This window comes from Tympanuchus pallidicinctus, unplaced genomic scaffold (assembly GCF_026119805.1).
Source record: "Tympanuchus pallidicinctus isolate F22 unplaced genomic scaffold, pur_lepc_1.0 scaffold15, whole genome shotgun sequence".
In the NCBI taxonomy this organism is placed as follows: Eukaryota; Metazoa; Chordata; class Aves; order Galliformes; family Phasianidae; genus Tympanuchus; species Tympanuchus pallidicinctus.
The window spans coordinates 36498837-36525800 of NW_026294669.1; the positions used below are offsets into that span (position 1 = coordinate 36498837).

The window sequence follows — 26964 nt, forward strand, 5'->3', positions numbered from 1 at the left end:
AGCATGGTTACTTACTAAATACCCACCATACTTTGCAGTCAGTAATACTATCACTAAGGATCTTCCAGAGAAACAAGAGTTTTGATCCGTGCGAACATGACAGTTGACAATATAATAATGTCATAAAGACCATAAAGCCACAGTTTGTTTAAAATTGTGGCTGTAATAGCTGCCTTTAACACAATAGTCTCTCACTCCTTGATGCAAGAGATAGCCTCCAAGAACACTGACAAAGTTATTGACAGCTCCCATGAAGACAATGTCTGAATAATGCCTATCATAGTTAAGTATTTAAAAATTACCTGTTTTAATTCAGTTTCTACTTTCTTCATTTTTTGAAGTTGTTGTTGCAAGTAGTTTACAGTCTTTGAGACTTCAGTACTGCTGTGCTCCAGTTCTTGTACTTGTGCCACCAGTTTTTCAATCTCTTTATCACGAGCTGTAATTTCTTGATGTTTTTGTTCCTTTTCTAATAACAGCTTATTGTAATCATCCACCTTCTGTTTTACTTCTGCTTGTAAAGATTCTACCTATACAGAAATCACATTATACTGACACTCAGGTAACATAAGAAGCTTCCAGTTGGAACCAGAAGGATTTTAATGCTAAGCAGGCAGAATATTGCTATGGATTAAACTAGTAATTAGACAATAGATAAATCAGAGATGGAAAAAGGATGAAAAAGTAACTTCCTGATATTTTGCTTTCTGAATGGAGGGGCTCTTAAATACAAATTTGATTACTCTCATTTAGCATTTATAGTAGTCTAACAAATGTTGCATAGAAGTATGCTCTGAAGGCCCAGTGGTCATCAACAAGGACCTTATTTGCTGTATTTATGGATTAAGATTAAAAAAACCTCAGTATTACATGGACTATTACCAATAATATTGGATGTATTTCTGTAACCTCAGAACTAATTTTTATTACTTCAGTGAATTCCAGTTTAAAGGAAAATACCAAGAATTGAAAAATAAATATGTAACTTCATCAATGTCTCCCATGCAGAGACATTCACCATAGTCAATAGAGAACTAGCACTCCTTTACTAAAAGGTGCTTAAATATACAAAGGATGACAACTTGCACTTGCGCTCAGTAAGATCCAATCATGCACAGAGTCTCAGGAAAACTCATTCATCCCCATAACTAATGCGAAGGCAGGGCTAGAAGCATTGGTGGGTGACAGGTAGAAAAGAACTGAGTGTGACAGACTATATCATATCTGATAAAGTCATCAAGGACACGGAAAGCATGCCCAGAAGCGAAAGCAATGGAAGATCTACCAAAAGAGAATTTTTTGGTCAACACCTTTATAAAATAAAAGCTTTGTTCAAGAAGTGACTGAATTTATAGAAGTTTCATTACTGTATTATAAAATAAAAATACTTCATAGTAATATAGAACTTCGTATCTCTGTTGCACAGATTGTACTAAAGCAGAACACTCTCTAGTAAAATACAGAGGAACACAATTTAGTCAATAAACAGAGCATCATAGACTAGTTAATACCAAAAGTGATTATTGTTACATTTTCACTTGCTTATAGACCTTTAATTACATATGTGTCCATACAGAAGAATCTGGATAGATGTAGATATCCATACCTCCATCTCAAGCCCTCCCTGTGCTATCAGTAAATCAACAAGTGTCAAACACAAAATAGGCCATGCAGAAAAGTGTTTAGGTATAGAAAAGACTTTGAAATGTCCAATACATTCTACTGCTGTAAGATTTTGCCAGAAGTCATCAGAATCCCAGACACCACAACACTTTAACATATGAAATTTATATTTTCAAATACCACCCCACTAGAAAGCTAGTGCTACAATTCTGTAGATCAGAAAATACTTTCACAGTCTTCAACCCCACGGCAAACAATCACATGATAGCTCCAAGCTATCTTGTCAGCACTTCATTCCCCAAATAATTCCACTCACATATACCTTGAGTGCATAGAATAGCAAACAGAATAACCATGAATTTGTTCTTATTGCTACATGCAGAAATTAAAAGCTCAAATGAACTGCTTCAATGCAATAAGTAATTATTGCTATTACAGCTTTGTTAAATGGCTGTGTAGGAACTGTCTAAATCCTGATGCACATACTGTACAGATATATACACTTTACTTTCACTTGCTTAGTCACTTCCCTTGTGCCTTTTTCCATTTAAGATTTTATTCCTTTTCGAAAGAAGTTGTAAATGTTACACCAAATAATATTAAACTTTCCTTTACTTCCCCTTTACTAAGCCACTTAACAGTCTGACAGACTTTGAATTCTGTGAATCACAAAAAGGCTTTGGTTGAAAGGGACCTCAAAGATCATCTAGTTCCAACCCCCTGCCATGGACTGGCTGTCCCTACCACAGGGTCAGGCTGCCCAGGGCCCATTCAACCTGCCCTCATGCACCTGTAGGAACGGGGCACCCACAGCACCCTGGATGGCAGTGCCAGGGCCTCACTGCTCTCTGAGTGAAGATTTTCCTCCTAACGTCTGACACAAATCTCCCATCAGTTAAAAATCATTCCCACTTGTCTTATCACATTAAATCACACTCTCTCCTTTTAAGTACTGAAAGTCCCCAGTTTTTTCCATGCAAAACAAGCCCAGCTCCCTCAGCCCATGTTCATAAGTGGTTGTTGATCATTTTTGTTGCTCTTCTCTGAACCTGCTCTAATAGGTTCACTTCTTTCTTGTGCAGGAGGCCCTAGAGCTAGATACAGCACTCATCCAAAAAAAAAAAAAAAAAAAAAAAAAAAGTACTTATAGACAAGAAATTAAAATGAAAGCAGTTTCCTACCCCTGAAAAAATCATTTCATTCTAAAACATGTATCTCTGAGTCAAACTGAAGCAGGCTTGACATATGAAGAAGAGATAAAAGCAAAAGCGTATCTAATTAAGTAGAAGGGTTTGAAAGAAGAGGAAAGATAGGTTAAAGAGATATTCATGCTGTTTTCCATACCTGTAGAATCAAGTCATAGTTCTGTATAATGTTCATTTATGAAAAAAGGAAGAAAAAAAAAGTTAATTTTTGAAACCAAGTATCAAATCAATGAGTATACAAACAAAAGGATTGATTTATAAACTTAAAATAGGACAAGCCAGAGGGACGAAGAATATCTTTTATGACAACTAGTGTAGTTGCATAAATACAACAAGTCTGGAACCCAGAAGCCTTTCCTCAGTTGTCCTTTGTAGAGAAATACCTGTGTTCTCCAGAGTTAATTTAAATCAGATGCATGAACTGTGAAGCTTCACTGTAGTTCATGTGTTCAAATAAAACACTTCTAAGTAATGCAAATACTCTCACACTCAAGTCCCTTAAAGTCACCAAAGAGAATACAGTTTTTGGTATTTAATTCCTTTGGCCATTAAACATGCTTTTACTCACCCCATGCTCCCTGGGCTTTCCCAAAGTCTGTAACTTAGCTGAAAGTTTTAACTGTTCTTCCAGCTTTTTAATTTCTTGCTGAAAATCATCACGTTCATGTTCTCTTTCTATAGCTTGTTCCTATCAACCCAGAAATAAGTAAAATAAGTAAAATACTTTTTAGAAACTTTTAATTTCATTAAATTATTGAGTAAAAGAAATTTTTTTGTTGATTCATTGATAGGATTTTTTTTTTTTTTTTTTTTTTAAATGCTGTGAAGAAGCCATGCTTACTTACAAGTAACAAAAAACTTATTGTAGCCCTGAAAGCTTAGATAAAGTTACAGGGAAAGACAAAGAAAAACAACTTAACTCCAATGTACATACAAGTTACCATCAGCAATTAATAAAAAGAAAATATATACATATATATCTAGTACTACTGAAAAACAATCTTGTTTTCAATCCTCCTTTTTTAATTCTAATCTTTTTCAAGACTAGAATACAACGGACTTATCTTTTGAAGAAAACAACATGCATTGTATTGTAAGGACGACTGCAATCACAAACTAGGAATAGTATTTATCACCTAAAAGCCATGAGAATATAGCCTGCTTACATCCATGAATTGTCGCTGGTTTTTAAGCTGTTTTTCAAGGACTTCAATTTGCTGCTTTAACTCAGCAGCCTCCACCAATTGTTTAGTCAGGTCGTGATTACTGTGCAGCTGTTCTTCCAGTTCCATCTCAAGAACTTTCATTTGAGAGCGTAAGTTGGAATGGTCCTTTTCTGCCTGGCACTCAAGTTCCAATTTCTCCTTTGCTAAAAGTTCTACTTCCTTGAGAAGACCTGAACAAGAATAAAAAAACTGCAGTGTTATCAGCATAGGGTACAACGATGAACCTGAGTTTCTAAGACTAAATTCAGGTACTTTAGACAGCAATAAAACCAAACTGGCCATCTCAGGAGATGAGGATTTCCGTTTGTTTAAAGACTCAAAACAAAGTGTCAGACACCTGACTGCCACTGTATCTTTAGAAACCATTTCCATTAAAACTGCCTTACATAACCAGGATCCATTCAAACTCCCTCTCTCAGTCTCTCCCCCCCTCAGCCCCAGTTCAACACCCCTCCTGCCCCAGAGGTTCTTTTCCATGCACACAGGATCCTCACTCCTTCCAATTCACTCCATTTCAGATGTTCTCTATACACAAGTTTAAGATCCACACACTGATTTCAGCCAGCCACTCTCTCAAACCTGGGGAAAAAAATGGTACATATTTATGCTATGGAGACTGCAAAAGAAATACCATAAACATGAAAATGTGCAAAGCTCAATACCAGTTAAGTTACCACAAACTGATTTACGCCTAAGAACTGCTCTGTCAGCCTGCTGGATGCACTGGACACACTGTTCTGGAGACCCAAACCAAGACTCCGCATACAGAGAAAAGCTATCTGTAAGCAACTGTAGTTAAAAGTTACCTGAATACAAAAATAGAAGTGTAGCTATCCAGTACTTAAAGAAAAGTCATGCAAGAACTCTTTATTTCACTTTTCAAATGCTCCATTTTTCATCTTAAATGTTGTCAGCCACCGAGGAAAAACATGGCTGCGATTCCAGTAAGGACCTTAACTGATCATCTAGACCAGACCCCTGGATGGGAGAATTCCCTTTTCCAAGCATAATCAAATCAATTCACGTGACTTTTGCTCAATTCCTTCTTAAGTTCCTATTATAAACCTCTGCAAACAAACAAACACCTTAGGGAGAGAACTGAGGAAACTGTCCCAGTAGTAATGGTAAGCAGCACTTGAACACTTGAATAGACTGAACAAAAACTGTGAAGTTTTCGTCCCTGGGAATTAAGAGGTTCAATAATGAGACAAGTAGGTTCTCAGTCATCATAGTCTCTCACTATAGCAGCTCTTCTTCCTCTGCATTAAAAGGATACCAAAATACACACGGTAAAACTAAAAATTAATTAAATAAGAGAAACTGAAATGTACCTGATTCTTTAACCACTTGCCAGATTTGCTAAGTGCCCTTGGTAGCTTCCAAAACCAACTGAAACACAGAACTTCCCAGTGACAAGATTGCTTACCAGTTATTTCTTGTTCATGTGCACTGTCAATGGGCACAACACACCAGTTGGAAGAAAAAAAAAAAAAATTTTTTTTTTTGCAGTCATTTGAGACAATACATTAAGTGCCCTTCCCTCCCTCACACTCAGATACACTGGCTCCAGGCTACACCTACCATTTTAGGTTTATTCAGCTAACAAATCACAAAATAAATGAAGGACTTTGAGGAACCGCTGATGAGAGAGATATACATGTATGCAGTACACCTTCAAAAGCTGTACTGCAGCTATGTGATTTCTGTCTTTGACCGATAGCCCACAAGTACATTACAACTAAAAACTGCTTTTACAGACTCACAGCAATCTACCATGCTGTCTCCAATGCCTAACATCAACTATGCAACCATTGTGCTATACACTCCTTAACCTTTTTTGAATGCACTGTATCATAGTTGAACAATCACATTAACTAAGATCCAGCACTTCCAAATCAAGCATTCATGGAGCTGTGGCTGTAACTGGAGCTCTGACTGAACATAGCAGTAGAAGAGTCATGCAGCTGAAGGGCCTCCACCACAGCGATTTCCCCACAGACCTTTTGGACAAAGGAAGAATGGAGGTCAGCAAGCTGTTACAGATTCCAGTCACCAAGAAATACACCCAAGCAAGTTATCTCAGGCTGAAACAGAAGGTCCAGAGAGTCCCAAGGACAGTCTGAATTCTAACAGAATTAGAAATAGCAACTGCAGAAGTAATATATGCCCTATCTGCACAATAGAGATTATCTTCTATAAGCTGTTTTGCTTTGCTAGGTAGAGGATTGGAATAGAATAGCATCCCCCTGTATCCACTAACACCTAATGCTCAGCAGAGGGTAAAGCAGATACTGATGTATGCAGACAGCAAGGACGTGTGGACCGGCTCAAGTGAAGAGCTGACTCTTCTGAAAGCAAGCATACGAATTTTTTCTCCCATATAAGTAATGTGGTATTTAATGGGCTGATGGCTTCTTTTAAACTTCAAAAGCAGAACTATTGCTTTTTGAGCAACAAAATGCTGATTAGATAAAACTGAAATAGTCACAGCCACCTCCTCAAACAGAAATGCAAATTAAGAAAAAAATAACAGCTTTCACTTGGAAGTGAAAAGACATCCGAAATTGGTGACTGCCTTCTACTCAATCTGTAGAGTAAGTGCAGTCTGCCTGAACAATTTCTTCAGGCTGTTTTTTGGGTTTTTTTGTTTGTTTGTTTGTTTTTTTTAAACTGTGCATTCCTCTGGTATACAAATACATTTTCAATCAACAGGCTTGGGTCATCAGATCAGAGATTTGTATTTTCATGGGAAAAACATGTTATTTTATTTACACTAATTCAAATCACACAATTTCATTTTGGCAATGCCCCAGCACACTTCTCCCCCCACATCATTAGCAAGTAGCAAATGCCAAGCTCTAACTGTTTGTTATCAGCAAGACCATTCTATTCGCATTAGTACTACTGAACAAAAAATAAGGGATCCATTTTCCAAGGAATAAGCCACGCCAAACAACTTCACACAATATTACTCCTATTTATTCTTTCCACATACTAAAAAAACTCCAAACTAGAGGAAGAGTACCATAGATGGATGAAGCAAGGGAAAGGTGATGAATTTTAGTGCTCACAACTCATTAAAAATAACTGTATGAGTTCTAACGAACGACAAGGCCTGGAACTACCAGAAGAACAGCAATCCCCAGACACTCTAACCAGTCAAGTTAGAGTTTCTCTCTCCTACAGTCAACAGCAACTCATTTTTGGACACTGAGGTGGTTACCAAAAATATGTTGAATGAAAATTGAGGGAGAACTGAATGGTTAGAAGGAATAAAGATATCGTAACTGCCAAGACAGCCCAGTGCAGCATTGCAGCTCTAAATGGAATTAAATTGGATTATTCTTCCTTATTCACCTGAAACATTTATCTAGCTCACATTCTTTGGGGAAAAAGAAACCTGGGAAACAAAACTAGCAAATACATGAGCACATACATATGAATAAATTTAATTTAAAAAGCTTGTTATAATAACCAAATCATGGCAGCTATGGATTTATCAGATTAACAGTGTTTGCTTCTCAGGAGCTAGGTACATACATTTTCATTTAGAAAAAAAGATGCCCCGTTGAATTTGGCGTCTGCAAATTTTACATTACCATTAGAAATCAGGGTAAAATTTGGTAAATCTCTTGCTTGTTTTCTGCTCCCATGACTAGCTTTCATCATTCTGCCCTCCCTTTCTTTTTTCTGATCTACCTATCCATTAAATTAGATTTCTCAGTCACCATGAGAAACTCATGTATAATACAGATAGTGCCTACCTTTTATTCAACAAAAAAATACTTCTTAATTAGGACACATCCTATATGTTATCTTGTATGTTAATCCACGCCTATAATTGGATTGCAGCTACCACAAAAATCCTTTCATATTTTAATCGTGCAAGTTTGTTGCAACATGCTTGGTTAGTCACACATTTTATAAAAGAATTAGTAAGCTTTTCAGTTTCTCCCAGACTGAGATGGAAAATTTAATGCCTTAACCCCCATTTTAGTTTCTATCAATGTACCCAAAGCAGGTTTCAGTCCACTTGGACTCAAAGAGCTGGCATAGATTTACAGTCTTCAAAATCTGTCATACAGTTCCATGACAGCCAGAAGTACTTGTGTTCAATAATATCTGAAAATAATCTTTTGTGTTTCCTTTGGGACATAACCTTTCATGCCGTAATCACCTTCATAAATCAAGTATGACTTGCCTTCAGTATCATACCCCTGAATCTGCTAATATTCTTTTATCTTTCCACCAAGAATGATAGTTCTTCCCCTACTTCTTCCTCTGTTTATTGTGGCAAAGAATGGTAGATTTTTTTAAGCCAGGACAACCTGTGTGTGATATCACTAATCAATTTCATCCTTATGTAATAGTAAGCTACCATTAAGATGTCGAATGAGAGCTCAGACAAACATCTTTTAATAATGACACATGAACAACACGAGTATTTTGACTGCATTATATTTGAAATATCGAGGGCAGAGTCAAATAGCAGAACAGGGAAGGATGGTAACCCACAAGATCAGTACAGTGGTGGAATCCAGTAGGAAAAAAGGTGAAGAGCAGCAAGAGGAACAAGGGAAGATGAGGTAGGGAAGAGATGAGAGGCAGACAAGAATTGCACAGAAGCGATACAATAAGGCTGTCATAGAATTCTACCTGTCTTTCAGACTACTATTGGTCATGGACCCAAAATCAAAAGTGGAGAAGTTTACAATCTTCTACTGCCAACAGCAGAAAAAAAAAAATCACTAGCAATTTGTTTCCTTATGCCTTTATTCCTGACCAAAGGAGCAGAACTATCTGTTATATAGCTGGCTCAGACAGTACAGATCTATGAATGTATCCAAAGGCTCATCTTGGCATCACTAATAACGGAAAGGCAGTGATCTCAAATAATAAAATCTCTACTGGGAGATGATTCACAGAAATTCATTCACAGAAGTATTAAAACAATATCAAGGGTACAAACTCAAACAGTCAAACTACATAATGCTATTTAAATGACTAAGCACCAACATAACCTAGTCTTGAGTTCCTGCATAGTGCAATTCACATATTTGAATTTTCCTCTGCGAACCAAAAAAAATTCACACTGTATTATATGTACATAGCATTAAGATTCCTCGTATAGTTGCTAAATCACTGCTGTCACTGTAAAGATGTGTATTCCTAATTTGTAAAGCAGAATAGCACCAACCACCACTCACTGAGTGTTATTAGAGTCCATCCAGTATGTTGAAGAGTTCACCTTTATTCAACTCCAGTTCCCTATGTAAGCTCTCTATAGCCTGCTTAAGTGCTATCACATACTCTGTGGGGCTAAGGCAGTGATGGAGCAAGGACAGGAGGAGTTAGGTTATGTAGACTACATTGATTTGCCATTCTGGTGACTCTCACTGGCTCTTTGGTGAGTCAACCCTCTACAGAAATGTGAAAGATAACTTTGTTGGAGAGACCACGGCGAGGGAAGCATCTCATTCAGTTCTTCAAAGTGTGCTCTTTCTTTTAGAAACCTACCTACACAAGCTTGATCTCTCAAATCTTTCCAGTCCCCAATACTGACAATGTGTATCATATTCTGACAGGATAAGGCCAAAGAACAGAGCAAAAGTTTAATACTTACTTTTATACTGTTAATATTATCAATTTTTTTTTGTTGTTGTTGTTTTAATAACTCAAATATTCTTCCTAGAGTACGTTATTTCTTCTATCATTATCAAGCTAACTTCACCCTGAAAGCAGCCAAAAGCTTTGAATCTGCAATTCGTCTCTCTTCTGATTTGATAAATTCACTGCAGTTATTTTCACAAATTGGTTGCAGTGTGTGAAGGACATCTGGTCTAATACTCTGTCTTGAGCAGGGCCACCTAGAGCCAATTGCTTAGGACCAAGTCCAGACAGCTTTTTCCTCCCACCACCCCCCTCTCAGATACTTTCCATTTCTATGTAACACTACAAATGTGATGGAAAGCACAGCAATAATAGGGGTGGTGCTTTGGCTGCAGCAAATGAGGACAAGCCCAAATGCAGCAACCACTGACATAGAAATGAAGGAAGAAAGCCGCTTACCTTCAGAAGGCCTCAGGTATACAGGGATCTCCAGAGAAATACCCTTGCCTCCAGTGCCAACCCTAAAATGAGGTCTGGGAAGGGGTGGATCCTGGCTCCAGCCTTTCCAGTCACTCAGATGCATTGCACTGTATGCACTTGAGATCCCCTTGGTTGGCCCTGCCTTCCCACCAGGTGCTCAATCATTGATTCAGGCCATGTCTTAGCATTTCTGCTACAAATAGTACTACTCATTAACAGTACTCTCTTCTCAAAAGGCAAAATATAAAAAGCTGCCCTTTTTTTTTTTTTTTTTTTTTTTTTTTTTTTTTAAAAACAGGATGACCCTGCCAAATTCTGTACTAGATGGAGCCGATCACTAAGTCACCCAACAGAAGAATGCTGCCTTCTCCAGTCTTGATGAACTGCATCAAGAGTTTCCAGTCACAATGCACTGCCATTTTCTTTTTCACCACTGTGTCACACCCGCTCCTTACCAAGAATTGCCTGCTCCTGGGTTAGTTCCTGGAAGCGTTCACGCATATTCTCCAACTCCACAACAAGGCGACGCTCAGATTCTTCTTTCAGATTCAAGGCCTCCTCCAGTGCAGCTTTTTCTGCAACATAGCCTTCAATAATGCCTAAAATGCCAAGTTAGAATGTATATAAAGCAGCAGACAAATGCATCTACTGGAAAAATAAAACTTGAAAACACAAATAAATGGTTTAATGCAAACAATAAAATCATAGAAAAAGGGGGAATTTCAAGATTACTTAAACTTACACTGTAGCTAGACTTTTTTGGAACATTCTAAGGAATAAAGCAGTGTTTTCCAATACATTTTATAAGGCTACCATATCACAAATTGCCTCAAAAGAAGCGAAATATATATGGGGTTTAGTTAAGCCTTGATGGCTTGGAATAAACTCAGAACATAGGACAGCTTGACAAATCCTCTGCTGGGCTCAGAGGATAAAAGAAAAGGAATTTTTCCAGAAAGATCAAGTGCTACATTCAGAGCCCAAGAAATCCACCAATTATTCATAGAAAGGAAGGAAACATGATGCTGGAGAGACCAAGTAAGCCTAAAGGAATATGTTTAAAGAGGAATAAGCTGAGGTGCTCAGTAAGTGCTTTGTCTCAGTCTTCACTGGTGTTCAGGCTTCCCATGTTTGCTAGGATGCTGAACCTCCAGGTGAGGGTGTGGGGAGCAGATTCTGTCCCACTGTAATAGCGGAACAAGTCTGAGACCTCTTCCTGAAACTGAGTTTATATAATCTATGGGGCCAGATGATATTCATCTCAGGGTTCTGAATGAGGTTGCTGAGCCACTCTCCATTGTATTTGAAAAATCATGGCTGTCTGGTGAAGTCCCTGGTGAATGGAAAAAGGGAAATGTTACTCCCGTTTGTAAAAAAGGGAGAAAGGAAGGCCTGGAAATACAGGCTGAAGAGCCTCACCTCTGTGCCTGGAAAGATCATGGAGCAGATCTTCCCAGAAGCTTTGTTAAAGCATGTAAGAGAAAAAGAGGTGATTCAACACAGCCAGAACCCTGGCTTCACCAGGGGCATATCTTGCCTGACCAATCTGGTGGGCTTCTATAATGGAATGACAATATCAGTGGACAGGGGAAGGGTGGTGGATGTCATCTACCTGGACTTCTGCAAGGCCTCTGACATGGACCCTCACCACATCCTTCTCTCAAAACTGGAGGTGTGGATTTGAAGGATGGACAGTTTGATGGATTAGGAACTGGCTGGATGCAGCCAAAGGTTTGTGATCAGTGATTTTGTGACTGGCCTCTGCCTTGACACAAGTGGTGTCCATCAGGGGTCAGTCTTGGGACCAGTGTTCTTCAACATCAATGACATCAAGTGCACCCTCAGCAAGTATGCTGATGACACCAAGCTGAGCAGTGCAGCTGCTAAAAAATTGGAGGGAAGGAAAACCATCCAGGGGACCTGGACAGACTAGGGAAGTGGGCCCCTAATGAGGTTCAACAAGGCTAAGTGCAAGGTGTTACACTCAGGTTGGAGCAATCCCAGGTACAGACCGGGCTACGAACACCTTGAAAGCAGCCCTGTGGAGAAGGACATTGGGGTCCTGGTGGACGAGAAGCTGGATGCGAACCAGCAGTGTGCACTTGCAGCCTGGAAGACCAACTATATCCCAGGCTGCATTAAAAAAGGGGTGGCCAGCAGGGAGAGGGAGGTGATTGTCCCTCTCTACTCATCTCTTGTGAGAACCCATCTGCAGTACTGTGTCCAGGCCTGGGGCCTCCAGTACAAGAAAGATGCGGAGCACTTGGAACGGGTCCAGAGAAGGGCCACTAAGATGATCATAGGGCTGAGCACTTCTCCTATGAAAAAAGGTTGAGGGAACTGGGATTATTTAGCTTGCAGAAGAGAAGGCTCCAGGGAGACATCACTGCAGCCTTCCAATATTTGAAAGGAGCATATAAACAGGAGGGGGAACAACTGTTTATGAGGGTGGATAGTGATAGGACAAGGGGGAATGGTTTTAAACTGAGACAGGGAGGTTTAGGTTGGATATCAGGAAGAAGTTTGTCACACAGAGGGTGGTGATGCACTGGAACAGGTTGCCTAAGGAGGCTGTGGGGCATCCAAGGCCAGGCTGGATGTGGCTAGTGATCGGTGACCCTGAACACAGCGGCAGGGTTGAAACTTGATGATCGTTGTGGTTTTTTTCAACCCAGGCCATTCTATGATTCCATGAATAGAAAGCAGATACCAAGATTAGGGAGAGAAGCTCAACTTGAAGGACTTAAATCCCAGAATATGGAAGCCAAAGATTTCCTTGCAAAAACGTAAAGAATACCAAATCAGCATACCTCCAATCTTAACCTTCATAAGCAGGAATAAGGACGATGATATGCTGTCTATGATAGCACTAAGATCAACAACCTCAGTCTGTTTCTTCTAGAATCTCTTTATGCCTGTACTGCTGTCAAATATTGCTTTAGTTCATGGTGAACCCTTCGGTGGTCAGACATGTGGGTTGATTTATAATGGGATTATTTTCTTTTCAATAATCCAGGTTCCCATGTTTAGACATACAGACATGCAAGCTTGTTTTTAAAATTATGGTGCTTTTCACACACAGACAATGGTGTAAGTATAGGACTATCACACCTGTCCAAGGGAAATGTAATTCTGATTCAGAGGATTAAAGAGTAAGTACTAGATTTGCAAGAAATGACCCATGTAACTTCAAGTAACTTAATTTGAAATGCAAAAAATATATATATTATAGATAGGCAAAACAAATCAAGTACAACAAAAAGCACAAAAAGATACCATAGATGCTTAGAAGAATCAGTTATAAGCTCAGTTTTTTTCCTTTCTTACCTTCTGCTTTATGAAGCTCTAGTGCCAGCTGATTCTTAGCCTCACTTTCCTCACTGAGGCACTCCATTAGTTCTTGATGCTGACTAACCACTTGAGCAGTCTCCTGATTTCGACAAGCGAATTCTTCTTCAAGTTGTGCATGGATTTCATGTGTTTTTTCCAGCTAAAAATAAACAGTTTTCCCTAAGATTAGATTGTGGATGCAGATGCATTGTAAAAATAACCGCGTGTATTTAAACCCAGATCCTTCTCTTACTGGGTAAGTGTTATCAAAAATTAAGGTCCAGGTTTTTAAGTTTCTTGGTAGTATTAGCTTTCCTTTGCACTAGACATTTTATTGACTCCCTGTATGCACTTGTCTGTAGTTTCCTCACAAAAAATCCTTAGCTACAAAAGCTTCTTTACTGTGCATAAAGAGAAATAACTTTCTGTTGGCCAAGTTGCCTGACCTGAATCTTGCAATTTAAGGCATCCTTGCACTTAAATTCAATAATCACAGAATACCCCAAGTTGAAAGAAACCTGCAAGAATCACTGAATCCAAACCCTGGCTTGACACAGTACCACCCAAAACTCAAACCCTATGTCTGAGAGCATTGTCCAAGGGCTTCTTGAGCTGCAGAAGCTTGGGGCTGTGCCTGCTGCACTTGGGAAACCTGGAAATCTAGATGGGGAACAGAATAAATCCCTCACAATTCAGGTGGAAACAGAGACCTACTACTCCATCTAGACTGCCACAAATCCTTGGGGGCTGGATGGGATCCACCTAAGTATGCTGAGGGAGCTGGCAGAGGTGATCGTCAAGCCAGTTTCCACCATCTATAAGCATTACTAGTCAACCAGAGGGGTCTGAGAAGATTGGAGACTTGCCATTGTGACTCCCATCTACAAGAAGGGTCATAAGGAGGATCTGAGGAACTATGGGCCTGCCAGCTTGACCTCAGTGCCAGGAAAAGTTATGGAACAGATCATTCTGAGTGCAATTATGCATGTGCCAGACACCTGGGGAATGATGCCTGGCCAGCATGGGTTTATGCAGGGCAGATCCTTCTCGATCAAGTCCATCTCCTCCCATGAGCAGGAGACTCAACTGGTGGATAAGGGAAAGGCTGTTAATGAAGTCTACCTACACTTCAGCAAAGCCTTTGACTCTGTCTCTCACAGTATTCTCTTGGGGAAGCTGGTAGCCCATGGCTTCTACACACACACTCTTTGCTGGGTAAAGAACTAACTTGGATGGCCAGGCCCAGAGCGTTGTAGTGAATGGAGTTAAATTCAGCAAGTTCAGTCACAAGTGGTATTCCCCAGGGCTGGTATTGGAGTCTATCCTGTTTAATATCTTTACTGATGATCTGGATAAAGGGATTGAGACCACTCTCAGTAAGTTTGCAGATGACAAGTTGGCAGGAAGTGTCAATATGCCTGAAGGTAGGATACTTGTCAGGATCTGGACAAGTTGGATTGCTGGGCTGAAGCCAATAGGGTGATGTTCAACAAGATCAAGTGCCAAGTCCTGCACTTCGGTTATTAAGCAATACAACAAGCCTGGTGCAGAGTGGCTGGAAGACTGTGTGGAACAGAAGGATCTGGAGGTGTTGGTCAACACTCAGCTGAATGTGAACCAGCAGTGTGCCCAAGTGACTAAGGCAAATGGCACTGTGTTTGTATCAGAAATAGTGCTGCCAGTAGGAGCAAGGAGGCAATCATCCTCCTGCTCTGGTGAGGCCTCAATCTGTATTGTGTTCAGTCTTATGCCCCTCAGTACAAGAAAGACATTAAGGCTCTGGAGCATAGTCAGAGAAGGGTGATGAGACAAATACAAAGCTTATGAGGAGTGCCTTACAGAACTGGGATTGTTCAATCTGGAGGAATCTCAGGAGAGACCTTATTGCCCCTTACAACTACCTGACATGAGGATGTGGTGAGGGGCCTAAGTTGCACCAGGGGAGGTCCAGGTTGGGTACTAGGAAGAACAACTCTGAAAGAGTGGTCAGGCGCAAAAGTGGGCTGCCCAGGGAGGAGGCTGTATAGATGCGGTATTACTATATGTTTAGTGGGCAACATTGGTGGTAGGTGGACAGCTGGACTAGATCTTACAGGTCTTTTCCAACCTTAATGATTCTGCACTCTACACATTCCTAACACATATTAATATGGGACTGAATTTTCTTCAATTTGTTTATCAAATGTTGAAGAAGCACTGATGTCATTTTTCTTATTTATGAGAGGTTTTATCACAGGCTAATTCTGTACTCCAGAAGTCAGGAAACACTTAAAAATTTTAGTTTAAATTTTCGTAAGGTCATCTCCTTCACACAGGATTTGCTGTAAAAAGAAAAAAAAACGTTAAGCCTCAGTTATAAGAATTATTCAAATAAAGGACAAATTATCCACTGCAAGAAGCAGGAGACGCACATCCCTTGTATTACTTTGCTTGAAGATATGGCATGATATTTTTCCTCAGGGCAGCCAGTCCTACAAGGTGCTGACATATACAAGCCTCAAGTCAGAGTTCACATTTTTAGAGTAATTATGCCTTTATACAGAGGAAGACATTATCTTACTTGCTTAGTTGATTCTGTAACCAGTTCCAGAAGTCTTTCCACTGCAGTGCGCAAACGATCACAAATTTTCAGTATCATCTCTTCATTTTCATATGCCATTTCAGGCTTTGCAAAAACACTTTCATATAAGTATTGGCTCAACTCATCATACTGCTCTTCGGTCACTGGAGACAGCTGGCTGTGTTCTGTGAGAGTTTCATCAAGCAGTTCATCTACTGAAAACAAGCAAGCTACTTAAATGCACAGAAAAGTGACACAGAACTCATCAGTCAGATAACAACTGACATCACACAGCAACACTGCTTAGCCCAGAAGATATATTATAAGGTGAAAAACTTGTTAATACAGAGTTGTCTGATGCTTACAAATCAATACAGTGTTTTGCAAGGCCTTGAAATATGCTTACACATCAGGAACTGAAGTTCTGTATCCATCACGTTCAACTTCCCTGCTCTGCTATCCATCCAGCCTTAATCAACCTTATCAGGTTAGTATTTTTGCTACTAAAAGATACACGGATAGGCTATCTTATGCGTGGAAAAACTTGGAAACATAAAAACATTGCAACAAGAGACATCTCTATTCAGAGCTTCCTCCATGTAGTACGAAATGAAAAACCATTATTCAAGAATATCAATTGACTGTTTCCAGTTATACAAACTTGCACTCACCTTTCTCTAGGTGACTCTTTTCTTTAGCTTTGAAGCATTGTACAAACCCTATTTCTTCCATAATACTGTGACTTTCCATAGAATCTGCAGAAGCCATACTGTTATCAAGGCAAAGACCAATCTTGCTACAGATAAGATCCTCAACAGCAATTGTGGCCTTCACCAGCTCCATAAGCCATTTCAAAAGACACTGATACGAGTCCTGCATTTTCTTCCTAGAACAGAAGCACATGAAACATTGCCAAGATGCGTGCTTAGAGGCTTCAAACGTACTGAAAACCTGACAGTCTAAAACAGACACCTTGCCATTGTTTAACAATTATCAGTGAAGAAGATTCAAATATTTCACACACACACACACACACACACACACACACACACACACACACAAAACAAACAAACAAACAAACAAACAAACAAAGAAAACAACAAAAGAAACAATACAGATGCAGGCTCTGCAAACTAAAATCTGTTTTCTCCATATTTATGGAAGCATCAGCAGGGAGAACACATTTATTAACATAGTACCTGTAACACCAAAATAAATAAGGGTGTCCTGGCAGAGTAGACTAAAAAAATTGCACATATGGAGAATTTTAATTTGAAGAAAACATTGACAGTACTTCTGAGGCATGTAATACTGAAAAATTTCTGCTACATTTGTTCATGGAAGTTTGAACAAATAGCAGAAATATTCAAGTCAGGCATAGAACATCCAAGAACAAGTCGTCTGTCATACTTTAATATCCTACAGGAAGCCAAACAATGGGATGGAAGCCCTGGCACGGCACAACTAAACAGTAAGTCAGTTTTTTGTTTGCTTGTTTAAAAGCATGGAAAAGGAATTCTTCTGGAAAACTATTCAACATGTCAGCCTCTCTCCGATCCACGTGTTCAAATAACAAATCAAACTGATCTAGATTGCACTTCCTAGGATACAGAAAGCTTCCCTAGCTTTTGCCAGGATTATAGACAGCGGTGAAACCAGAACACTGAATTCTCTATCAGACCAGAAGGGACTGTGGCGTGAGGGAGGAAAAAGAAACAACAACACAACATGCTCTCCATATCAGATAGGTTAGTAAAGCCAATATAATCATCTTTGTTATTTTGAGCTAGCTGAATTTAATTATTCATAAGAAATGAGAAAAATAAATAATCACAAAGCACTATCCAACCCAAGATGGACAAACCTTTCGTCTTTGGACTGCTCAATATCAGATCTCAACATGGCTACCAAATTGCCTCCTTCTTGGTTTTCTCTGTCCCGTCGCTCTATGAGTGTCTCCAGTTCACAGTTGGTCTCCTTTATTTCACAGTTTAAAGATTCGACTCTCTTTTCCAGCTGTGGAAAATTCAATAACAATGCAACAGACAAAGATGATCACTTTGCACAGACTGTGAACTTCACTCCTACACTCCATTAGTTTCTGTATATTTACCTAATCATCACCCTCTGCAATGCAAACTTGCTTCCAAAAGTACTAGAAATAAAGGGCAGCAGAAAGACTAAAATGGGATTTTTTCTCTTCATTCTCCTTTTCTGATGTACATTTCATTTTAGGAAGCTGTCTCATTTGCATTCAGACTTAGCACACAGAAGCAATGCAAAAGCTTAGAAAAAGTTTGTTATACTTCAGTTTATTTTTGTTGTTCACACCTTAAAAATGCAAAGCAATGACCAAGGCAGAAATTTTGACACTTGTACACAAACATGAATAGCAACCTGACAGAGTATGATCGTTCTCAGGTACTTTTCTTCTTTCCTTTACAAGCCGTGTATGAAAAAGACTTTTCTAGAAAATGCCCTTTCTCCTTACGCTTCTCTTCATGTGGCACCTCTATTCCATTAAAAGAATATGTATATCTATATGAATGCATATATCAACAGCAAAATATTCCAATATACCAAATTTACATTTTGATAAGAGCCTTCTGAAATGCAAGTGAAGACAAAAAATATTAATGTCTTCTACTTTGAGAACTCAAAGCCATTATTTTGATTATTCAAAAAAACAACCATTATAAGTTCCGTAATTAAGACAAACAATTTTACATGCTTTTCCTCCATATCTTAAGGTCTCTGGGTAATCTAAATTACAGCCAAGAGATTTGCTTTACAGGAGGTATAGAATTTTGCTTAGCAAACAAATACTGTCTTTGCCACTTCTGGAGCCATATTTCCCATTTACCTGTCCATACTCCCAAATTATAGGTCTGTTGGCCTGTCAAAAGCTAGAGCACTATTTTCTAGGGAAAACAATGCAATAAGTACAGATAGCATCAGTACATATAAAACAAAATGGTTAACATTCGACCTTCTCTTACAAAAGGGCAGTTTTCAAACTACAGTTCAGTTTTAATTTCCATGTTACAGTTGTAGCATTTCAGCTAAGAGACCATCTTACTGTAAGTCCATAATACACTGCACCTTGGAAACTAGCAGCTACTAGAACTACACACACATTCCTTGTATACATACCTTGAGACAGATGAAAGCACTGTATTAAATTACAGTTGCAGAAGAACAGCTGAAATCTAAGTTTAAAATATTTTCCACACACCTGGATAATTCTTGCTGCTTTTTCCTGTAGCTGTGCTGACAATGTCTCCTTCTCCTCTTGGCAAGCAGCCTGTACTTTCTCCCTTTCCTGAATTAACACTTGCTCCTGGTCATGTATTAAAGCTGCTTTTTCATCTTCAAACTCATCCTACGTAAGTGACATATAATTTGAATTACACAAAGAAAGGGAAGAGAGAAAAACAAAAACTATCTCCTCGTAAGTTACATACAGTTTGAATTACAGTGAGAGAATAAAAACCACCTCCTTTCACACACACTCACTTCTTTTTTTTTTTTTAAACTATGCTGTCTCATTTCTCAGTTTAACTAGCAATAACCTACACAGTTTACACCTCGATGAACAAAATTATGCCAGAACAATGATTTAAAAATAGTTAACTATTTAAATGAACTTTCTTAATGTGCTTGCTAAGATCCTTGTCATTTCAAACTATTGATACCATAACAAGGAACAGAAAAGGGAGATGGACAGAGGCAACTGCAAGTAAACAACACACATAGCACAGACTTCCTCACAGGAAGTGATTTATAAGAACAAACTGAAAATAGCTAATTCGTCTAGAAGATATTAGATTGGGCTGGTGGGTTTGTGGGCCTGTTGTCCCCATCATGAACACAGATTTAGGGATAAAACTGTGACATCATCCTGCACCTCAACATTCCCTCAGAAATAGACTTCTAATCTAAATCCTCCTCCTTTAATTTAAAGCCATTCCCCCTGGTCCCATCACTATCTACCTGTGCATTAAGTTGATTTCCCTCGTGTTTCTAAACTCCCTTGATATACCAGAATGCCCCAATGAGGTTTGCCCACAGCCCTCTCTTCTCCATGCTGAACAAGCCCAGCTCCTTCAGCCTGTCTTCATAGGAGAAGTGTTCCAGCTCTCTGATCATCTTTGTGGCCCTCCTCTGGACCCTCTCCAAAAGCTCCACATGTTTCCTGTGGGGCTCCAGATTTGGATGCAGTACTCCTGGGGCCTCACAAGGGCAGAACAGAGAGGGACAACCACTTCCCTTGCCCTATGGCCACCTCTCAGGACGGAACTCAGGATACCATTGGCTTTTCAGGCAGCAAGCACACACTGCCTACTCATATTCAGTTTTTCAAATGACAAATCAAACTGATCAAACTGATCTAGATCCAGAACCTCTATGTCCTTCTCAGCAGGGCTACTGTCAAGGAGTTCTCCCAGCTTTTACACAAATCTGGGAGTAATCCAAAGTGCAAAGCCTTGCACTTTGCTTTGCCAATCCTTGTTACACTTACATGCCCACTTATGAGTTTATCAAGGTCGCCCTGGATGGCATCCCTCTCTTCTGCTGTATTAACTGCACTGCTCAGCTTGGTGTCATCACCAAACTTGCTGAGGGTGCACTCAACCATATGCAAGTTGATCTATGAACACCGATATATTCCAGGTGAAAAATGCTTTCCTTGTTGTTTGGAGAAGTGAAAAAAAACCTTTTTCCCCTCAAGGGATAAAATAGGACTTCAAAGCATGAAGCAAAACACAAGTAGTCATCTATACTGCCTCGAATCATTTGTGGAAGTTGCTGAGGAGAATAAGTCTACCATCACCACTTCTTCAGCTGATGAGTGTATACTGCTTAATGGCACGGCAAGGGCTGTCATCACAGGAAAGAACAAAGAGCAACTCTGGCATTTGGAAATAACAATACAAACCCCATCTAGAATCAGCAAGGCAGAAGAGCCACGTCCATCTATGATTCCAGACTCAACCAGCAGAGTGCCTAGCTATTAGCAAGACAGAAATGAACAGGCTTAAAGCAGTGTGAGGATTTCCTCAACTAGAACAGTTGTTTGTCAAAATCACTGAAGCAGTCTTCTTCTGTACTTCTCAGAAGCAGTACATCCACTAAGGACATGTCAGATTATACAAAGGAACTCTGAATAACTAAAAGTACCAGTTTTCCATCAGATCTTAAATCAGTTTTCTGCTTAGGCTGACAAAAGCAAGAAAACTGACTGGCACAATTCTTCATTTTCAGAAAAATAAGCTTTTAGTACACACTTTTAAGTTCATGTTCATTAAACTCTACCTACTTTCAGCTGTGCAATTTGTTGTTCAAGGAGTACTTCTGACTGACACTTCAACAGCTCAATCTCTTCCTGGAACTGAAGCTGCTGCTTCTTTTTGACTGCCTCAAATTGAGACAGAAGAGCTGTCCTCACAGCTTCAACTTCAGAGGCTGATGCAGAAGCATACATCTGCAGACAAAGAAGTAGTATAGAGTATTTTAACCACAGTGTTATAATCAAGGGAAAAAAAAACTGAACTAAAAACAAACAATCAAGGCCTGCCAAAGCCTAGGAGAATTTTCACCATAAGTTGTCTCAGGGCCATACAGAACTGCTATTCGTATTCATGCTCGCTATGGAAAAGCAAATTTATAAAAATAAGTATTAAGTAATGAGAAGCCATTAGGTACCAAACAGTTCCTATATTCACAAGACTGACAAGTAAGATTAACACTACTCCCTACTTGTTTGATTTCCAACAGACATATGACTAAGCGTAGTGATAGAACAAGGGGTAACAACTTAAACTAAAAACAAACAGATCTAGATTAGATGTTAGGAAGAAATCCTTAATTCAGAGGATGGTGAAGTCCTGGTATGGGCTGTCCAGAGCAGCTGTGGGTACCCCATCCCTGGCAGAGTTCAAAGAAAGCTTGGCATCCTGATGTGGTGGGAGGTGTCCCTGTCCACAGCAGGTGTTGGGACTGGATGGGTTTTAAGGTCCCTTCAACCCAAGCTATTCTGTAATTCTACAAAGGAAGAAAAAAAAAAAAAAAAAAAAAAAAAAAAAGAAACACATAAAGAGCATCTCTTGTAAGACAAGATTTCTCCTGTTGTCATAGAATTAATCATTAGGTGGCTGTCTTGTGTTATCTCATGAGTGACTGGAAAGACACCAAAAATATCAGAAGAGATCCCTCATATATCTCCTCAACCACACTCTTTAAGAAGAGTTACCCCATGAATAGAGAGAAATCCTGTTTCTAGGAGTAAAAACTAAAACATTTATAATGAAAAGTACTTCCCACTTAATAACAAAACTTACTTCCTAGGCAGACTTTTCTTCCAAAAGTAAAGAGAGTCTGTAATGGGAACAGATACCAGCTCTAGGGCCTGACAATCCCTAGGAACACAATGAAAACTGGTCTCCTCAAAGCAACACTTTTTGTGAAGTGCACAAAGTAATACAAAAAGTAATACAAAAGTAATGATCAAATTAGGGAGTTATTTACAGTATCATTTTCAAATTAGTAACTGAAAAAGCAAATTAAAACATATCTTGCATTGTTCAGTTGCAGTTGGATAAAGTTAGTGTTGTTTGTGACTACTCCTAATAATACAAGCATAATATATACTACAGAGTATCTTGATTATTTGCAACTCCTCATATCAACATTCAAAAATGAGTTCCTCCATTCAATACTTAAAAATAATTCTGTTCATCATTGAATTTTAGCTTTCATTATGAGCTCATATCCCTTACCGCTTTTGTTAAACTTACATGTAAACAACTCCAGGAAGAAGAAGAAATAGTAAAGCCTTAATGGCAACAAGGACAATTTTCAAATCTTATTGATAAAACACATTTGAAAAAGTATTACCTGCTATAATTTCTCTAAGAAATGTATGATAGTAAAGTTGATCACCAGTAAAAGCTTAAAGTGAGCAGCTACTTTCCACAAAGTTAGTATTATTACCTATTGAAATTATTACCTATTAAATGAGAGCTTTAGAATGTTTAATTAAAAAAAGAACAGGTTCCCCAAAAGGTAGAGACAGAAAATTTTACACAGGGATTCAAATTTTAAAAATAAGGCTAACGCACATATATGAATTCTTAGGTCCTCTTAGATAAAGCAAGGCTAGAAAATGTTAACTATGTCTCTTCTTATCAATTGGCACTATTGCAAGAAATCCAGAAAAGCATCTGGATATATAAACTTACTTCTAAAGTTAATAAGATGGAATTTATTCTGTGTGAAACTATGGCTTATTTGGGGTTGAGGTTTTACCAACATTCTGACCTCCTGTTCGTGCTCATGCTGTGCTTTTAGTTTCTCCAGTTCCTTTTCCAGCTCCCTGGAGTGCTCTTCCTTATGCTTCTTAATTTCTGCCTCATGAAGATTCTGAAGTTCTTGCAGAGCTTTTCTATGCTTTTCCTCCATATGCATTACTTCCTCACGTAATATATCCAAGGCTAGACGTTTTTCTTCTTCCAGCAAACTTCTCTGATTTTGTAGAGCTGTTTTTAAGTCATCCTGTTTAAGCATTAATTTACAACAAAACAAACAATTAAAAAAGGGTAAAAATAAAGTACAAATATTTTTGTAACCCACTGGTAAAGTGCACGTCCTCTGTATCAAAGTTGAAGTAAGCATTAGCAATGTTGTCTCACAAAAAGTACATACACACTCTGTATCACTGAAATGAAATACCATTTCCATCTAGTAATAGTTCTGTAAATTCTGTGCTTTTTCCCTTGTATGTGATAGAACTCCCCATTGACACAACATTAAACCTTTTATTTGTAAAGTCTTTACGCTGAAGAACAATTCAAGTGCAGACTTAAGATTAGTTAGCAGACAGCACAGGAAAAAAAAAAAAATCTTATTCACCAGAAGACCTTCCTCTGAGTCTATGTGGACATAGAAACCCCATCAAATCACTAGGCTAGCTGAGTAGGCATGGTGAGGAGAAACAAACAAAACAAAGCAAAACAAAGCCACACACCACAAGAAAACACATTACAGCCCTCTGGAACATCCTCTATTACAGCAATTAGAGAAGTCTTCCTAACTTTTTGACTTGCAATATTTTTGGTACATTTTTTCACTTGCTCAGTCTCTTAAAAAGATTCATTTTCATCTTCAGTTTCTTATTTCAAGTCACAGTATAGCCACACAAGATTTAGTGTTGGCTCAAAAGATGTTGCAGAAAATATACCCAAAGAACAAGAGTGATCCTACAAACTTCAACAGCTTCTCACATTTACGTAGGCTTAAAAATATAACATGAAATTTCACTTTCTAAAGTAAGTTTTCTTTTTGACTTACCTTATGAGCTTCTTCTGCTTCTACAGCCATAATTTTAAGCTTTTCCATATGCACAGTAGCTAGCTCAATTTTCAAATTATTTTGTGCTAGCTGAAGTTCCTCAGCATGCTTTAACTTCAATATCTCTATCTCCTGAGCGAGGCACGTTAGATTCATTTTATCCTTTTCACGGAGCTGCTCTGTGTGATGCAGCTGTAGCTTCTCAAGAACCTGCCTATGTTCATCTCTTATATTCTGAATTTCAGATAGGTAGGATGACTCCAAGGAATCCAGGTTTGATAAGTGTTTAGCCTCCAGCGCATCAATTTGTGCTTGATGTTTTGTCTGAAGCTCAGCAACAAAAGCTTCAAGTTGAGTTTGCTGTTTACTTTCTAGTGTAGATTTAAGTGTCTTAATTTCAGCTTGGTGCTTTCTCTGAAATTCAGTTGTCAGAGATAAAATTTTCTGCTTATGCTTCTCTTGTAGCTGCTGACTTTGAAGCTCTAGCTCATCAACATGTTTCTTCTTCAGCTCTTGGAGAAGAAACTCTTGCTCAGCCGTGAACTTCCGAGTCAAAGCTTTGTGTTCCTCCATAAACCTAAATGATTTCCCATAAAGTTAAGAGAATATTGTCAGGCACTTTTTGTTGAAATAATAAATAAATTGATAAGTAACAAAGAACAGGAACAAGGCTTTATTTATACTCCATAACTTCACTTTGTGTTTCTAATAAAGAACTAATTCAAAGCAAACCAAAAGATGATTTTAGAGCCACATCATGATCTAGTCAATGTCTTTTGGCTGTATCTGGTTATTACCAGCTAAGTTTGAACTCCTATTACATTTCTACCAACACAGAGTAACATGCAAACCTTGCTCTCTCCGTCTCATTTAAATTCCACTGATGGTGTAGCGCACAAAAAGCCCACAAAAACAAAATGAGTATCAAAACAAGATTGAGCAAATATTCTGTGAGAGCATCTAGAACACAATATGTACAATGTGTACATTTCAAATGTGTTGTCTGCAAGTAAACAGTCATAAGCAATATCTCTAAATGCATCTAGTTTAGACCAGGACTTAAATCCACCATGGAAGCACATGAGGAATACTGAAGGGCTTCTCCAAACTGACAGTAGCTGAGATCTACTTCAAAGCTCAGTGCAGAAGACATAGTATTGGAAACGCTGCAGTTTGCAGCAATCATTACCTACAGCATTTTTTCAATACAGACACCAGTAATTAAGAAGTGATTGGTTATTTAAAGGCTAAGTTCCTGGTTTCAGCATTTTCTTACTGTAATTATTTCTCCAATCCTTTTCAAATGAGCATGTATCTGAGGAGGACAGAGTCACAGGGGTAAAGTTTAAGTAATGTATGCAAATATACACATATTTGAAGATTTCCTTGAATATAATAAAATAAGGCATGGAGAATAGGATAGTAGAGGAGCAGACCTGAGCATGTAAAACCTTCATTTCCAATCAGAACTTAGTTCACTAAAGAACACCATATATAGCCCATCAGCCTCATCATTCAGTGGATAACAAGTTTTACTTGCCAGGAAAGATACGCTCAAATTCATTAGAATAATTCAAGCAATCTTAAAAAATAATGCATGAGTTTTTCCATCTGTATGTCATGCATGCTTTCTCTCCTCCAAGACTAGAATACAAGTTGCACTGTAACCTTAACTGTTAGAAGGAATACTAGGCTACAGACTAGATATAATAATGGACATCCTTACTATACCTTGGTACAGTAAACACTACATAAATAAGTAAACTGGTGCCATCAAGTGACAATCCACACCACTGTCACTTGCTAATTGCAAAATAAGAAAAAAGTAGCAATGATTACCGACTCAAGGGCTACTCATCCCCAGCAAATGAAAATGCTCAAATACTCAAGGCTTACTTGCTTTGTGCTTCCAAAAGTTTCAGCGCACACTCTTCCTGCAGACAAAGCTTGGCCTTCTCCATTTCTTTTGCCATAAGCACTTTGGCTGCCTGTAGGTCACTGTCATATTGTTCCTGAGACTTCTGTGTGGCCTGTGCAACTGCAAGGCTGTCTTCTAGCTGTTGCAAGTTGTTTTGCTGTTCTTTTACCAACTTCTCTAATTCTACAATTTTGGCAGCTTGGTGATCTTGGAGCTGATTCATTTGAGTTTCACGAAGTTCAAACTCCTTCTGTAAATTCTGCTTCTCACATTCCAACCTATTTTGCAGTTCTGTGTGCAACAGTGATAATTTCTCTTCTGCTTGGATTCTCTGGTCCTCACTTTCACATTTCCATTTCTTCTCTTTTTCTTTGTACATAGTCTCTATTTTCTGAACTTCTTCCCTGGCTTCCTTTAATTCATTCTCATGATCCTCAGCAATTTTAAATTTTACCTGTGAAAACAGTCATTAAAAACGCATTAAACAGTAACCAAATTGAAGTGCCTGAAGTGAATCTTCTCAAGCATTTAAGGTCTTAGGAGAGATTCAATTCTTGCATGCAAGTCATCCTTCTGAACAAAAGTAAGGCAAAAGTATAAATTTATATAACCTGAATTCAGCTCACTTTTAAGAATTTATTGGAGTAGAGAAAAGAGAAAGAG

General features: G+C 38.7%; 1 protein-coding gene across 10 annotated transcripts in view; it reads right to left on the reverse strand.

Annotated features, from left to right (window-relative positions):
* Positions 1-26964, reverse strand: part of PCNT (pericentrin) — a 94701-nt gene that overhangs the window by 35630 nt on the left and 32107 nt on the right. For 6 of the 10 annotated variants that reach the window (XM_052674521.1, XM_052674517.1, XM_052674516.1 and 3 more), the window contains 14 exons: positions 26280-26755; positions 24384-24960; positions 23355-23588; positions 21355-21519; positions 19270-19416; positions 17899-18050; positions 16706-16920; positions 16035-16249; positions 13472-13634; positions 10600-10743; positions 3995-4224; positions 3397-3516; positions 2968-2988; positions 303-530 (listed from right to left, as the gene is read on the reverse strand). In XM_052674521.1, the coding sequence (XP_052530481.1) occupies positions 303-530; positions 2968-2988; positions 3397-3516; positions 3995-4224; positions 10600-10743; positions 13472-13634; positions 16035-16249; positions 16706-16920; positions 17899-18050; positions 19270-19416; positions 21355-21519; positions 23355-23588; positions 24384-24960; positions 26280-26755 (3087 nt within the window). The remainder of the gene's footprint in view (positions 1-302; positions 531-2967; positions 2989-3396; positions 3517-3994; positions 4225-10599; positions 10744-13471; positions 13635-16034; positions 16250-16705; positions 16921-17898; positions 18051-19269; positions 19417-21354; positions 21520-23354; positions 23589-24383; positions 24961-26279; positions 26756-26964) is intronic. The other 4 variants (XM_052674519.1, XM_052674524.1, XM_052674518.1 and 1 more) reach the window with 3 other exon arrangements.